Below are 16,530 nucleotides of genomic sequence, written 5' to 3' on the forward strand. Positions count from 1 at the left end.
CCTACTGCAGCCTAGGGGTTACACTGTGTCTCAAGGCAACACTAGAAGCTGCAGACACTAACTACATCATCCCTACCTGTTAGTGAACGCCTCGAGATACTTCACTCGTTGTGTGAGAAGGGCCAACCCTAAGTACTTCTTGTACTGATCACCGTACGTCTTACGCAGTAGTTTCAATACCCAAAATATAGTAGAGAACTTATGGTCATTTCTCGTCTATGGAGAACATTATACATCTGGATCCATACAGCAACAGACCACTGAGTGCGCACGAGGCTGGTCGTGATGGTGGAAGACAACAGGGTCTGGTCAAAGGTCTCAATTCGTCACACCCAAGAGGTCTTATCATCGTGCTCCTGCGGGTTAATTCCTGCCTATATATCTCGAGGTTGTGTTCCACGGTCTCAGCCGAGTCTCTCTCATCGCCAGTGAGTCTGCCATTCCCCTGGAGATTATCGAGCCATTTCCCCACACTCCCCCGCCCGGGAACCCCCTGATAGCCACTCGAGCAATGATGGTGAGGAGGTCCGGGCCTCTCTGGCCTGCTGCACCCGGATACGATAAGTCCCACAAGTCATCCGTCCCCTGAGGGACATTACCCATGGCAGCGCTGAGCAATAGATGGGGAGGATATCATAAATTGGTAGTACACCACAAGATACCCATCAAGTTACGAGAAGAAATAATGTCGTGGTGCTGGCAGAAATACACAAAACATTAACTGGCTAATTACAGCTAACGCAACTACATGTCTTGGCTGGCTGGCAAACAGACAAACATACGTACGCGCTAACAACGAGGACACTAACACACACACACACACACACACACACAATATAATCGCCGCCCCGGGTAATCTAATCATGTGGAGAGTCTACGTCTGGCTCCTCCTCGGAGTTAACTTCCCTTGATTAACCTTCAGACATAACCAGATTTCTACTTCTCTCCCACGCTATTCTCATATCTTTTTTATTCCTCTTGTTTCTCTCTCACTTACTCATTCCTATCTCTCTTCCCAGCCAGTCGGTTACTCATTTCTGGAAACAGATTTTCCTGATTTTCCCCATTACGCTCTTCCCTCACACAGATCCAGTCAGGTCAAGACGTGGGAGGAGGAGGAGGACGTGCCTCCAGCCATGGCCGTTACCAACATCATCCACCAGTTGCACCGCTACCATCACTATGAACCACACCATCACTATCGTCACCACGGAACCACGAGCACTACTTCCATCACCCTCACCACCGCTACTGTCACTTACCTTACAACCATCGCTATCAACACTACCACTGTCACTCTCAGCATCACTGTATACCCTCACCATCAGTGGAGACTATGAGCATCACCATCATCCGGAAGCTAGCGGGGATCAGTTGTTGTACGTAGGTGTGGGTCACGCTCGGCAGCTCCCAGCCTACCATCCAGGTCTTTGATTGGCTCCACAAACTGCCCTCCACCTCTCCCTCAACCCCTCACCACACACACACACACACACACACACACACACCCACACTTCCTTCACATACACTTCCTCCACATACATACATACTCTTCCTGCGCGCGCGCGCGCGCACACACACAAACTTCCTTCATATGCACTTCCTCCACATACATTCACACTCTTCCTGCACACACAGACACAAACACACACACAGCCACACACACACACATACACACACACACACACTTCCTTCATGTACACTTCCCCCACATACATTCACACTCTTCCTGCACATACACACACACACTTCCTACACTCCAGGTAAATGGTATATAAATTACTTTGCCAAGACGTCTGTTGCTGCTGCTGCCTTGCTGCTTACTGAACTTCTTGTTGTGCGCAGTCATGATAGTCAAAGTGTTGTGATAAACCAGTGTATCACATCGCTGGGGATATACAACTATAATCCCGTTAGTTTCCCAGCGAACCGTCACATATCAGCAACTGGCCGGGCCGGGCAACCAGTGTAGAACACGTCCGTCATTCCTTGGTAGGTGGGTTTAATGACCTTATAACATCAATCGAGACCCCTCGTGATTATCTACTATAACAGCAATCCATCCCACCTTGTGATGACCCCTATAATTAACATCGATTAAACCACCTTGTAATTACCCTAAGATTACAGCAACATTCATCCCATCTTGTAATGACCCAATGATAACATCAATTAAGACCCCTTGTGATTACCTACGATAACACCAAATCATCCCACCTTGTAATGACCTCTTATGATAACATCAACCAAACCACCTTGTGATTACCCTATGATAACACTTGCCAAGCCTACTTACAAAGACCATATGGTTACACCAGTTAAGAAACACCTGAAGTGCAACCACACCACGAGCGTAAGTGTGGAGGAGAGCGACGCACCGCAGGTAGCCAGCCATTACAACCCCAGCAAAATAATTCAATTTTGAATGAACACATCAAGTGATCGTGTGTGCGGTTACGGTCAAGTTGGTTTCAAAGGCGCTATAAGCAACTGGATTCAATATATATATATATATATATATATATATATATATATATATATATATATATTGGGTCTTAACCACCGTCACGACCAGTAAGGGGTGTGTGTAGTGGAGAGCGGCAGTCGGGCGGGCATGGGGAGGTACTCACCTTAACGTAGGTCTTCTCAGTGTCAACAAGTTCGAGGATGACCTTCTTGAGCCTCTCGCCGTCGCTGAGCTGGCGGGAGGGTGTGAGCTGGGACTGGCTCTGGGTGGAGGTGATGGAGCCCGTGGGGCTTGAGCGGCGTTCCACGGGAGACCGGCAGCATCCGCTCAGGTCAGAACTCTGCAGAGGAAGAACATGCTTGTTGATTATACACATTAGCAAGTTGTTTTTAACATATTAATACGTCTATTTTTTTTTTTTATCTTACTTCATAACGAAGGCACAGCCCTGGAGCACGAGGGTACGACCCTTAAGCGTGATGGTACTACCCTTGAGCACGACGGTATGGATCGGGTCAGAGGCCAGATCATCATACCCAAAGAACGCACCGTCGTGCTCAAGGGCTGTACCGTCGTGCTCAAGGTCGTACTGTCGTGCTCAAGGGTCGTACCGTTGTGTATTGTGACCAATCGGTTAAATTTCTTTTCGGTATGTACGTACCATTGACGTCACACATCCTGAGAGAAGACGGCAGTTCTTATCGATAAAAATCATGAATGATTTTTCCTAATACAGACGTGTGCAGGCTACAAACGCCAACAGCTCGGATAATCAAAGCACCCGCTGCGCCCAGATCGCAAAATATGCTCGAAGGTTGCCCATGACGCACCCTTAAAACCAAGGCTAAGCAAAGAGCAAGTAAATAATGCATCACCGGAGGAAAATGTCACAGGTTGGGCTCTGCTCTGCTGAGGCTCCGCTCCGCTGGGGCAACGGCAGTGATTTCTGGGGTTTCACGGGGCGAGAATCAAAGCTGAGAGAAGATTGTTGGAAAGCTCTTGGAGCAGGACCGTGGGAGGCACTTGAGCATGACGGTACAACCACAGAGCATGATGGTATGACCCTCTGGTGTAAACTATGACCTGTAACCTAAGAGTCACGTCAAAGGTCATGGCCATCACGCTGAAAGGGTCATAACGTCGAGGTAAGAAGTACTGTACCGTCATGCTCATTCTATAGGATACCTCAACTGTAAATGAATCTAAAGAAAAAAAAAATACTTCGCAGACAGCTAGCTAATCATCTTAGCCAAAACAAATTCCTTCTGCAGTTGACGATGGATACCGGTACGCAATGCGAAACGAACGCCACAAACCACCACAACAGAATCATGTAAAATTACAGCGCGAAAGGACGAGTCTCAAGTACAAGCACATCAGGCGAGCAAACCACAGGCTATGTGGCTCAGGGTTTCTGAGCTCTAATGAACTATTTATGATCCTCCATTTAACTTGACCTACATCACCGACGCACCCACCGACGGAAACAGGGTTGTACAACTCATATCAAGAGTTCTCTAGCACCCTTATCCTGCCTGCCAGACTATGATATTTTTCCTGGGCTGGTCGTATGGCAAACTTCGCCAGTACACCTGCGTGTCTGTCCGTCCGCTACAGAGACCTGTATGTGATGAAGGATGTCCGTGTGTTGCGTCTGTACAGCTGTCTCTGTGGTCTGTCTCTTACACAACCCCTTCTGTCTATCAATGAGTTAATGCCAAGCGGAAGGTTCAAGGGTCTCATTCTCATACTCTTTATAGGGAACTACCTCGCCATCAGCTGTGCACTTCTGGATAATTTAAGTTATCGTCAATAACAAAAATACGAACAAAATCCAATAATACCTAGTTATATCGTGTGTGTGTGTGTGTGTGTGTGTGTGTGTGTGTGTGTGTGTGTGTGTGTGTGAGTGCGCGCGCGCATATAATACATAAGTACACACACACGAATGAACAAATTCGTGTATATATATATATATATATATATATATATATATATATATATATATATACAAAAATAATCATGACTGGGGATATGAAACCATCTAAAATTAGCACGCGCCCAAATGACTTGGCATCCGAGCCAATCTAACATGAGCAACGACTTGATTCTTTCATGTGTTTATTGCCACCCAACAAACTAGACCCTTGAGCACGCGACGGTACAAGCCTGGGGGAGATGATCTAACCTCTGACCACATCCTTATGGGTATGGTCAAATGGCCGCGCCATCATAACCCGAGGTCGCATCGCTGTGCTCAAGGAGTTAGCTAGACTACAAGCATCTTGGTATGCCCAGGGAGGGACGAGCCTCAGTGTAGCACAGCACGTCTAGTGTGACTCAATGACGTGTGACATGAATCACTGTGCGTGGCCCTCACGACAGACCATCATCACTCAAGGTCTCCCGTTGCTCCTGAGTGTTCATGTTTATGTCTAAAACCAGATCACAAAAATAAGTTACCCCACAATAGCATCATGGAGAGAAAATTACATCTTCCCGCGAACACTTGCCATTATTATTAACAACAGACAACAGAAGCGCGCGCACGACCAGTACCCTCCTACGCCTTTCATTCAAACGGCTCGGCGTCTCACTGCCGGACGTACGACAAAAACAATGATGCAAAGACGTTTATATCGGTAACAGGCGACTGTTACCGCTGCACGTAAGATTATACTACCAGGACATTTAGAGGAATGAGAGTGGACGCAGAAGATGGTAAGATCCATAATATACACCTTGGGCACTTAAATCTGAAGGTTAGAATATATGATTACTTTAAAAATATTCGAATGCCATTACAAGGAAAAATAAATTCAATTATGTAGTTCAATCTACGGACGTCATGAGTAAGCCAAGCATGTATCAAAAATATTTCACAATATCTCGTGTTTAATCAGATATATACAGCTGCCCCCTCCAGTTACCCGTCGTCTTACTGATTTGACCATTTCATATCAGACGTTATCTAAGTTTTTAAGAAGTATATGTACACGTACAATCTAATGATATCCAAGCATATGTTCAAAGAACAACAGATACACGCAAATCAATTAGGTTTAATATTCTCTCTCTCTCTCTCTCTCTCTCTCTCTCTCTCTCTCTCTCTCTCTCTCTCTCTCTCTCTCTCTCTCTCTCTCTCGCTAATTCGACCCATACCTGATCGCAGTTTCCCGCGTTAGCGAGGTAGCGTCAGAAACATAAAGGCTGCAATCGCTTACATCCATTTTGTAGTTGTCATGTGTAATGCACTGAAACAACAGCTCCCTATCCACAACCATGCCCCACAATTCTATCCATGGTTTCCCCCTGCAGCTTTAGATGCCGAGTCAGTCCACTGTCAGCACATCGACCCCTGTATTTCACATCGTTCGAATTCACTTATCCCATGCACCCCTTTCACCTCCCACACACACACACACACACACATATATATATATATATATATATATATATATATATATATATATATATATATATATATATATATATGGCATCTTAGCTATCTCTTTCTTGTATATCAACTGACAGTTTTACGTCTTCAATCTCAGTCTTGTATCTCCCCTGACGATGTTATCATTACACGAAAGTGCACTTGGGTACTACTTATCCTTTTTCATTTTCCTAGTGGATTCAAACACCGGGGACATACTATCAACATGTAGAGCAGATTCCACAAAGAAAAATAGTGAGCGATATTGCTTCAGGAAAGAAAGCAATCCATCAATCCAACAGCCGGTTACGGAGGCCATGAAAACCCGCCAAAAATATCTCTCATTCCCAATCCATCTCACTCCGTCATACCGGTGCTCATCCCTAAGCATTCGCAGAACCTTAAATATCACCTCTGAGAAAACCCCTGCGAGCTGAGGGGGCGAGGGAAGACTGAAGTGTGACAGGAGATGTATACGACGGGAGGTTTTTGGCATGCACCAGGTTGCCCGCTCAGTCATACAAGGATCGGGTTGTTTTCGGGGTTGCATGATGTCATAACACCCTGCCGAATGCCGGGAAAACAGTATAGACGGATAGATTAGACAGTTAACCCGGAGAACGCTTCACAGAGACGTTACTTCATTAAGAGCGGTATATAAATAAATCCCAGGAAAACGTACCACACGAGCATATCAAACACAAGCACACCCTAATTCCTGGTGCGCACCGCATCACTCGCCCAGAGCCACGTAATGCCTCCCACTACGCAACTCCTCAGCGGGAGGGACGGGAGTGGTAGTGAGGGAAGGATGTTAAAGAGACGAGAGAATGAATCATCGGAGAGAGAGAGAGAAAAAAAATACTGTGATATGACTCTGAGAGCTGAGGAGGGGAAGCTTTCAAAATGTAAAGCTGGGGTGAGGACAACAGGAAGAGGGTCAAGTTGTGATACAAATATTAATGTAGAGAGAGAGAGAGAGAAGAGAGAGAGAGAGAGAGAGAGAGAGAGAGAGAGAGGGGGGGGGAGGGAGGGGGGGTGCTAGGTGGTAAAAAGACGAGAGGGAGGGATACATCGAAGGAAGGAAAACGTCAGCTGTGATTAGATTAGGTTCTTCCGCCAAGGCACATGGTGGATGCCCATGTGATGCAATTTTCACGCGTGTCCATTCTAACGTGCTCACTATTCTTTCAATCAGCAATGATAAAACTAATTAAACATGCAGCTTTTGTTCACATAATGAACATACGATGCATTTTTTTTTTATACTTCATTGTCTTAGTTTGTAAGATTCTTCAATGTTAACATATTTATTATAGTTTCTAACATTTTAAAGTTTACATATTCGCAACAGCATGTACCAGTCTCTTAATTCTACACCAATATTACCTAGAAATGAAAGATATGTATAGTGCATTTCATTTCAATTCTAAATAAATTGTACTTAGGCTTCTCAAACTTACAACAATGATGTAAAAAGAAAGTTGCTGGAGAAGCTACAGTCATATACCACCTGTTGGAAGCCAAACTGCTACTAACATAAAATTACCTCCACATCCAAACAGTGATGACCTAAAATAATGAACGACATATTCTGATGGCCCACCGCACTCAACGATTCGCCATAATTACATACTTTAGAGTCTGCTAAATATCAAGGTCGTCACATAAGAGGCAGCTTCACAGCATAATTGGTCCTCCCGCCTGAAGTCACCCTCTGCAGCCTTAGTTAACGAAAACTACCGTTGAAGGAACAACTAGGAAAGCAAGAACAACATAAATAACTTGCACATCGTGCGTTAAAAGTACGGACGAACTTATGTAAACAAATTCTTAAATATTTGGAGCAAGGTCATCTGATTCCTCAACAAGGATTGAACAAAATACTGTAATATTCCATTCTCTAGTAATCATTATGACATAAACACGTTACATAAAAATGCAGCAACGAACGTATCATACCCTAACAAATAATAGGGATTTTACGACAAATATATTCAAAGTGAGGCATATAACATTAGCATATTATTTTCGTCAATACTGCAGCAATTACTTCGGTAGTAACGTAGCTGAAGTAAAACAAACAAAATGTTTGCAGCAACGTCCCTAGTGCGCGACCAGGGCATGTTGAGTGACTGAGTGACGGGTGTCCTACATAAACAATATGCCCTAGATTTTTCTTTTATCCTGTACATCATGTTATGTTTTTATAATGGTACGCAGGATTCATCCAACACCTTCCAACCTGGCATTTACAACCGAGAAACTGGACCATACAATCATATGCAAGACACTAGGTAAACTACTCGAGGGAAGATGAAGAACAGAAAACGAAAACATCTAAGGGGGACTGACACGAAAGCTACGTCGTGAGGGAGAGGTTTGACCACACCCTAACGACACCTCAGGCTAGAGTTTAGTAATTTACCATCACTTCCATTTACATTAACCAAAATAATTATGAAATACGAGTAACTTAACCCACAACATGAAATACTTGGGCAATTACACCTACGGCATTTGTGTGAGACGCCGATTCTGGGGAAAACTTTATAAAACTAAATTACTCGAAACCATTAAAAAAAATGATTAAAACGTCCTTGGTTAACAGCCTAACACAGCAAAAACTTTACATATGCTACAATGTATTCCTTGATGTACAACGAATATAACATTTTCTAATATACATACACAGCGAATCGATAACGGTATTACAATATTTTTCATGGATTTCGCGGAATTTGTACAGCGTTAAGACCAAGTGGTTGTTCAGCCCTTTTGAACACGGAAAAAATATCTAAAATCTTAAAACCACTTACGCAGAGAATCATTTTTTGTCTTCCGTTAATATTATGTTACGAATTTAAGGAAACAACCACATACTTATTGCTAATATGCCTATACTTTCTTGCACAAGTAGCCACTAAGCATGCAAGCCCATCTTCGCTTATAAATTCTACTTGCATAAGGACTATCACGCCCAAATACTCTACAGCTTCTTACCAACACCCCAGAAAACGCTACATGTCTATAACTGAAGCGGTGGATACTTTTCAGTCCATTTTTCATGGCACCAGCCAGGGGGGAAAAAAACTACGATCGGGATACTCATCCACAACCTAACCTTAACCTATCCTAACTTGGCATAACCTAAACAAACTTTTAAGTTGGACAATCTCGATCGCGCTTTATGGAACTATAATTCCTAGGTACAATCAACTCAACTCTTTAACCCCTGGAGCAAGACGTACGGTACGACCCTCTGAGCATGACGAGCAAGCATGAGAATACCACCCTTGACAGCGTGACTATTGTGGGTCAGGTCAAAGACCAGCCCATCGTACCCAAAGTTCGTACCGTCGTACTCTAAGGGTTAGAGGAAGAGCATTCACCTTTACTGCTACAGCACACAAACAAAAGCCGAGTGCCGCATTCAAATGTGCGTGTCGCAAACACATTTTCTCCCACTTCGTACTGTACAGACTTTAATTGTCGACCAGTAAGTAGGTTACCCCTCACAACACTGTCAACGCTCGAGTACTGTGTTTGCCGGCGGGTTAGACATGTCAATGTGTCAATAGAGTTGAGCACACAGGAATCCTAGGTTACACACGAACAACGTAGGTTAAACACGCCCACACGTCTAAACGTGGTATAGGATAGGGTTTGATGACTACCTGTGTTTGACGGGGAGAGAGTTCTAAACTCGTCTTGCCTCGTCTTCTTAACCTTGTATATACTTTGCATGTTCTTACGCCTACGTATGTTGCACACACACACACACATCAGCTTATGCCAGGTAACCATTTTAACGACCAGCCCCTAGAGGAGTATGAACAGCGGGGTGGACTGTGGATCGGCTGCAAAGACCAAGATTCGAACCTTGGCGGCTAACCGATAAACCAAGATCAGTGTGTGTGTGCGTGTGTGTGTGTGTGTGTGTGTGTGTGTGTGCATACATACCTAGGTGTAAAAGATATGATATGATATGATATATGATATATATATACATATATATATATATATATATATATATATATATATATATATATATATATATATATATATATATATATATGGTTAAGAGAAGGGGCAACACGAACGTAAAACTTTCTACGTAACGCACAAACAGTAGTCACATCCTGGCAACCGTATTTAACGGTATACATCCTTTTCATCAACCTACTCGTAAGAGTAGAATTAAATCAAGAAAAAATTTCAACGAATATAATAATAATAATAATAATAATAATAATAATAATAATAATAATAATGTTATGTATAAATATCCTTTAAAAAATCAACTTCGGCTTTGTCAACCATTGTGCGGGTTGCACAAGTGTACCAGACGGCAAGTGTAAGTATATCAGTTTTGTCTTATATTAGGGAGTTGATCGCTTTACCGCAGGTGTTTCAGCACACTTGAAATATATAATCGGAGGAGAGTCACTCCCGTGCGGCACTGGTAATGAAAACGGGATCACCTGACCTGCACAACAGTTATATATACATACCCTGAAAGTAACTATTTATTTTTTTTCCGGGGTTATGACAGCCTTAGTAAACCCGGGTAGGTGACAAGCCCATAGCCCAAAATGACCAACCGACCTCAGGACACCACAGTCCTCATGCCGTACAACCAGCTCCTGATCTATCTATCTAATCTATCTACCTATCCCTTTGACGCCAGTTCCCTCCATCAACTCCCTCAAGGGGGTGGCCACAAAAGAACCTCCATAACTTCTAACCTTTGGGTGCCTTGACACGCCAGTGGTGGAGGGGCAACTCCAGCTTCAAGAGGCTCCTACCTAATGTTCCTATTGACTACTACCTAATATGCCTAGCCAAATTTTTCTTGCCTAATGGTCCAGCCTACTACGTACACCGAATGCTCCTGCCTAACATATGTACTTACTACTCCTACCCGATATTTCTGCGTAATGCTCCTGACTAATGTTGCTACCTGCTACATCTACCATTTTGCCAAAATGGCAGGGCTAGCGCGTAGGGTTCACCGCAGAAAAAAGGTAAGAGCGACGAAAAGTGAACTGTGTGAGTTAAGTGTTGTGGAGTGTTATGTGGGACAAGGAGAGATTGTATGTTTGCGGACAAAATGCCATCAGTCAACGTGTGGGTATGGCAGAAGGAAAAGACAGCTATCTGAATCAGAGACGAGCAACTTGACAACCAATGAAGTGCTGGCTCACTTCGATGCCGTTCCTAACCCTCACGATACCCAGCTGGGTTTTATATACCTCCCTGGTTGGTGGCTGCCTACCAACAACTACCCACCGATCAGCTAAAGTATATACGTGGGAGGCATTATATTGTGTACTATCCTGCAACATAATACACACACACACACACACACACACACACACACACACACATATATATATATATATATATATATATATATATATATATATCTTTCTGCTTCACATCATTTTTTCTTCATCATACTTAAGGAGACGGGAACTACAACACTCTGGAAGCATTAGGAATTTAATATTCACATAAAATATTGCATTCTCTTCTTCTTAATACGTGCGCGTGCATTTTTTTGTCCAAAGTCAAGCGAAAGTATTCCGGTTTAAAGCCATTCAAGATCGTTACAGTCTGCATAAAACGAGAACACTTTCATTCTCCTAAACCTATTCAGCCTGCTCTACTTGGTACACACGAAGTACCTACAATCAAATCAGCAGAAAAAGAATAAACTGATAATACTCAACATATCCTTCCTTATCTTAAAATAAAAAACATATCTAGAATCTATTACCAATTATATATTCCACTGTATTCCCGAGGAGGGTTTCAAAGACCTATTCTCACAGCTTCTTATTTCAATTTCGTTATTTTAGTATAATTTGGATAAAAAAAAAACTCCAATTCACGCTAATCAAATTTTTTTTTCATCTTGATTCAATAGCCCGAATGATAATAAAGGTTAGGCATTATTTCCGAAGCTATAACTAGTACTGCAGTTAATAAGTACATCTACATAACTCACATGTAAGGGAGCTAACTGGTTCGTGGAAAATTAACAAGATTCAAGTTAACTTAGTTCATGGTAAACCGAGCCTCGGTGGGTGCTGTAACATGAGGAAAACGAGGAAGGTAACGAGGTTAAGAATAAATTACCACCCATGGCGTTAGGGCTAACCGTCTTCATAGAAATCATACATACATATGGGATTTCCCGGGTCTCTTGCACTGGTTCACTTGACGCCTGCCACACGTCCTCGACCACTGTGGTGACTTGCTTCCTACCACACACCTGCTTACCAGTGATAACCAGACTAACTACTGCAAACTATTCTACAGCAATTATGATAACATCGACTTTTTAAAAAAAATATGCTAACCTAGCCATTACAAAGCTAACTATAGCATACTAACTCACTGCTAACATATTCAAGTGGCTTACAACCAGTCTACTACCGTTATTGAAAGACTAACCACCACACGACCCTAACAAAGGGTCACCTAGCTAACCACCAGCCTATCATCATTTTGACGACGACCAACATTCCGCTGAACAGCCTTTCACCACTAACACTGACTAACCTAATATACCAGCTTTTTGTCAGGTGTCACTGCTGCCATTCTAGTGACTATTTCAACAAACTATCCTTTTACCTATATGTTAAATCGACTCACGTAACACAGTTAACATTTAAAGACGTAAAACTCACTACTACCTTAATGTTTTGATCTGACCATCACAGCGACAGATAATAATCTAGTGAATAAGATGATCTGCAAGTCAAGGTAACCTTGTTCAGCTTAGGCTGCGTGTTGGCAGCCGGGCTGGAGTGGATATATCCTAGGACTAATACGCTGTGTATCTGGTGCTTAGGATAGCTGGTGGACCAGATGGACCTGGTGGGGTCCTCACAGATCTCAGGATGGCTGGAAACCAAAATATCAAAGCGTCTTCACTGAACCCTTGACAGAGACAAAAATCCAGGGAAACGTGACCTTATCAGAGCTGCTGGGATAGAGAAGAAACTGCGACTCATCTTTAAATAAACTCCCGGTTGAAACTAATATACTCTGGCTGGTGGGGGTGAACAAGAACTCCCTCCCCACCCAGTGAACTAAAGTAAACTCCATATGAACTTGTAGGCGGAGGAACTTCGTCTCTCTCTCCCTGCAGGTGCACTCCACCAACCGTTGCATATTATGGTATGGGACGTTACACCCACGGTACGTACCTCAGCGCTCTGGCCACGCCCCAATGAACCAAATGCCAACGGAAATTTGATAAACAGATAATCTGGGGACCACGATAAAAACTTCCCTTTCAAATAAATGCCCGTGTATCAATTCATTTGGCTCAGACAAAGTACAGATTATGTCTTTAGGCATTCATTCTATAAATGTGATGAAGCGTCAGTTATCCCCAGATAAATGTGAGTGGATAAAGAGTTGATTATCGAAAGGAAATCAACCATAAGAACAAAAAAACGAAGATTTTTATGCATACGTCGTCAATAACACGATTAAATTTTATCTCAAAATGGCTGTAGCAGCCAACTGCACATGTTTGCTAATTTTCAACTGGCTCGGCCCAGAAATAAGCCTCAAAAACTGTTCCAAAGAACCAGATGTTGTCAAGAGAGCTGACGGAGGCATCACCAGCAACCACCATAAACACACGTGTGAGGTTGCAAGCAGAGCTGCGGCGTCGCCCCACAAGGTCATGACAAGCAGGGCTGACCAGCCTCGGCCCAGACGAGGAAGTTACACATCAGCGGATACAAGCAGTGAGGTGGGGCGCGGGCCGGGAGGACGGGCGACACACAAGAGGCCAACCTCAGGCCACTAACCCACCATCTATTACCACCGCCAACGTTTTTCGACCCACTGTTGTCCTAATATGACCTACACTAACACACGCGCAAAGGAAAAATAGCAGACATGGCTTCCCCATGACTTAAAACTCTTTTTCCACGACAATTTACGACATAACAGGATAAAGAAAATGACCAAAACCCATTTCCCCTAAAAAAAAAAATGGGAGGACACTGCACATGGGAGTGGCCTACTTCCTATAGCTCTCCCCAACAAATAAAGTATACGAACGAAAATATAAATACATCCTGTTAACAAAGGGAAATAAACAAAGCACACAGACCCAGCCCACGACCATGAGAGAAGATGATACGCGCGGCCCGTGACACACCATCTCCTCCACCACACCATCCTATCCACTTACGAGGCACCCCCACCAGGTGAGCGCAGACCACCACCTTACCACCCACACCATCTCCTCCACCACACCATCCTATCCACTTACGAGGCACCCCCACCAGGTGAGCGCAGACCACCACCCTACCACCCACACCAACAACCTAACACAACCCACAACTACAACCATAAGGGACATTCAGCTGGGCACCCATGACCCATACACAGCCCAGTCAATCAACCTTAAATTACATACAAGAGAGACGACCACATACCTGCACAACAAGCCTGGCACACACACACACACACACACACACACACACACACACACACACACACACAGAGGAGATCCCCCCCCCCCCCCAAGCTCCAACATTCACAGGACGCTTGGGTCGAGAGAGGCGAATATCGCCTCCCTAATAAAGAAAAAAAAAAGCCCCTTAAAACTCCATAACCACGAACACTGGGGACGAGCACGTGGATACATACACACGACACTCCCGGACTCCTCCTCCTCCTCCTCCTACCCTAACCACACACCATGAGGGAGAGGTTGTTTACACGCACGCGGGCAGAGTAAGGGTAGGTAACGGTGCAGGATGAAGGGAGGGGAGGAGAGAGGAAACGTGGGATGACAAACAGGAAAATGGGAATGATCACGAACCACGCGACCCCGTCCACAGTCACACATTGCAAGGCTCGCGAACACAATACACACAAAACTCTGACAATATTACAATAAACAAAATACAGAGATGCCTCTGCGCAATGACGCAGCGCTTGCCGAGGTGGCTTGGTGAGGCTGCTTGGGTCTTGACTTGTGGTTGGCGTAGCCTCGGTCTGCAGTCCACAAGTTCAAGACACAGACCTTGCTGTCACAACCTTCACTGCTCCCTGCTCTGGCACAAGACGTGGTGCTGTCTGCTCTGTCACAGGACGTGGAGCTGTCTGCTCCGTCACAGGACGTGGAGCTGTCTGCTTTGGCACAGGACGTGGTACTGTCTGCTCTGTCACAGGACGTGGTACTGTCTGCTTTGGCACAAGATGTGCTACTGTCTGCTCTGGCACAAGATGTGGAGCTGTCTGCTTTGGCACAGGACGTGGTGCTGTCTGCTCTGTCACAGGACGTGGTACTGTCTGCTTTGGCACAAGATGTGCTACTGTCTGCTCTGGCACAAGATGTGGAGCTGTCTGCTTTGGCACAAGACGTGGTGCTGTCTGCTTTGGCACAAGATGTGCTACTGTCTGCTCTGGCACAAGACGTGGAGTTGTCTGCTTTGGCACAAGACGTGGTGCTGTCTGCTTTGACACAGGTCATAGTACTTTGTACTTTCAAACAACAAGGCATGATGTTGTCTGTTAACACAGCACGGTCCTCTTAGCTCTGACACAAGGTATGGAGTCGTCTGCTTTGTCACATGACACAGTACGGTGCTGTCTGCTGGAGCACAACCACCCATGGTGAAATGAAAGCACTAGACACTGTACCGGTGCACTTTGACACAACAACGCGGGATCCTGTGTTCTTACCAACGTGTATCTTTAAAAATTACCACAAGAGTGTTGCCCTGCGTAGTCGCCCTCCAACATCCGAAACTGACCCGGTAGGAAAAAAAAAAAAAAGGGAGGGACGGAATAATAAACAATAGTAATAACCCACTGATACTAAGGCAAATATAAAATCATACTACAAGCAATAATCACATGGGAACACAAAGCAATCACAAGACGAGATAAAAAGAATATATCAGGGCACTAAAATGACTCGAAGAGACGGGAAGCACAGTAGATGCAGACGAACACACGACACAAACTTACCGCAGCAACAACGACCAACACAAATCAGAAAATGAAACTGAAGTAGTGAGAGAGAGAGAGAGAGAGAGAGAGAGAGAGAGAGAGAGAGAGAGAGAGAGAGAGAGAGAGAGGGAGGGAGAGAGAGAGAGAGAGAGAGAGAGAGAGAGAGAGAGAGAGAGAGAGAGAGAGAGAGAGAGAGAGAGAGAGAGAACAACATGATGAAATAATCAGTAACAAAAAGATGAGAACCTTGGCTGAAGTGATCAGATATACGTATGTCAGAACAGGTTGCCAAACCCTGAGATAATGACGACCTATGAAACTCAAGGTCAGGAACGCCTTAACCCCCCCCCCCCCAAGAGCACGACGGTACGATCCTTGAACGAGGGAACGACCCCTCTTGAACACGACGGGGGTCTGCTGACCTGACCCCTTCTGAACTACGACAATAGGCCAGGCCATCACATCCAGGGGGTCGTACCTTTGTGGTCAAGGGTAACGTATCTGGAGCAGGAAGTAGTACATGCAATGCTATGACCCCCCCACCACCAGCCTCAACACCAGTCCAGGGTAGGAGGTATGTACACTCACACTACCTTCCTGCCTACCTGACCTCCCTCCTGTTAACTCTATA

The 16,530-nt window shown here is 44.5% G+C and overlaps 1 protein-coding gene across 10 annotated transcripts in view; it reads right to left on the minus strand.

Annotated features, from left to right (window-relative positions):
• sif (still life) overlaps positions 1–16,530 on the minus strand; it is a 1,536,257-nt gene that overhangs the window by 200,036 nt on the left and 1,319,691 nt on the right. For all 10 annotated transcript variants that reach the window (XM_071677265.1, XM_071677235.1, XM_071677256.1 and 7 more), the window contains one exon: positions 2,631–2,807. In XM_071677265.1, the coding sequence (XP_071533366.1) occupies positions 2,631–2,807 (177 nt within the window). The remainder of the gene's footprint in view (positions 1–2,630; positions 2,808–16,530) is intronic.

The sequence above is a fragment of the Panulirus ornatus genome, chromosome 2 (genome assembly GCF_036320965.1).
Source record: "Panulirus ornatus isolate Po-2019 chromosome 2, ASM3632096v1, whole genome shotgun sequence".
Lineage (NCBI taxonomy): Eukaryota > Metazoa > Arthropoda > Malacostraca > Decapoda > Palinuridae > Panulirus > Panulirus ornatus.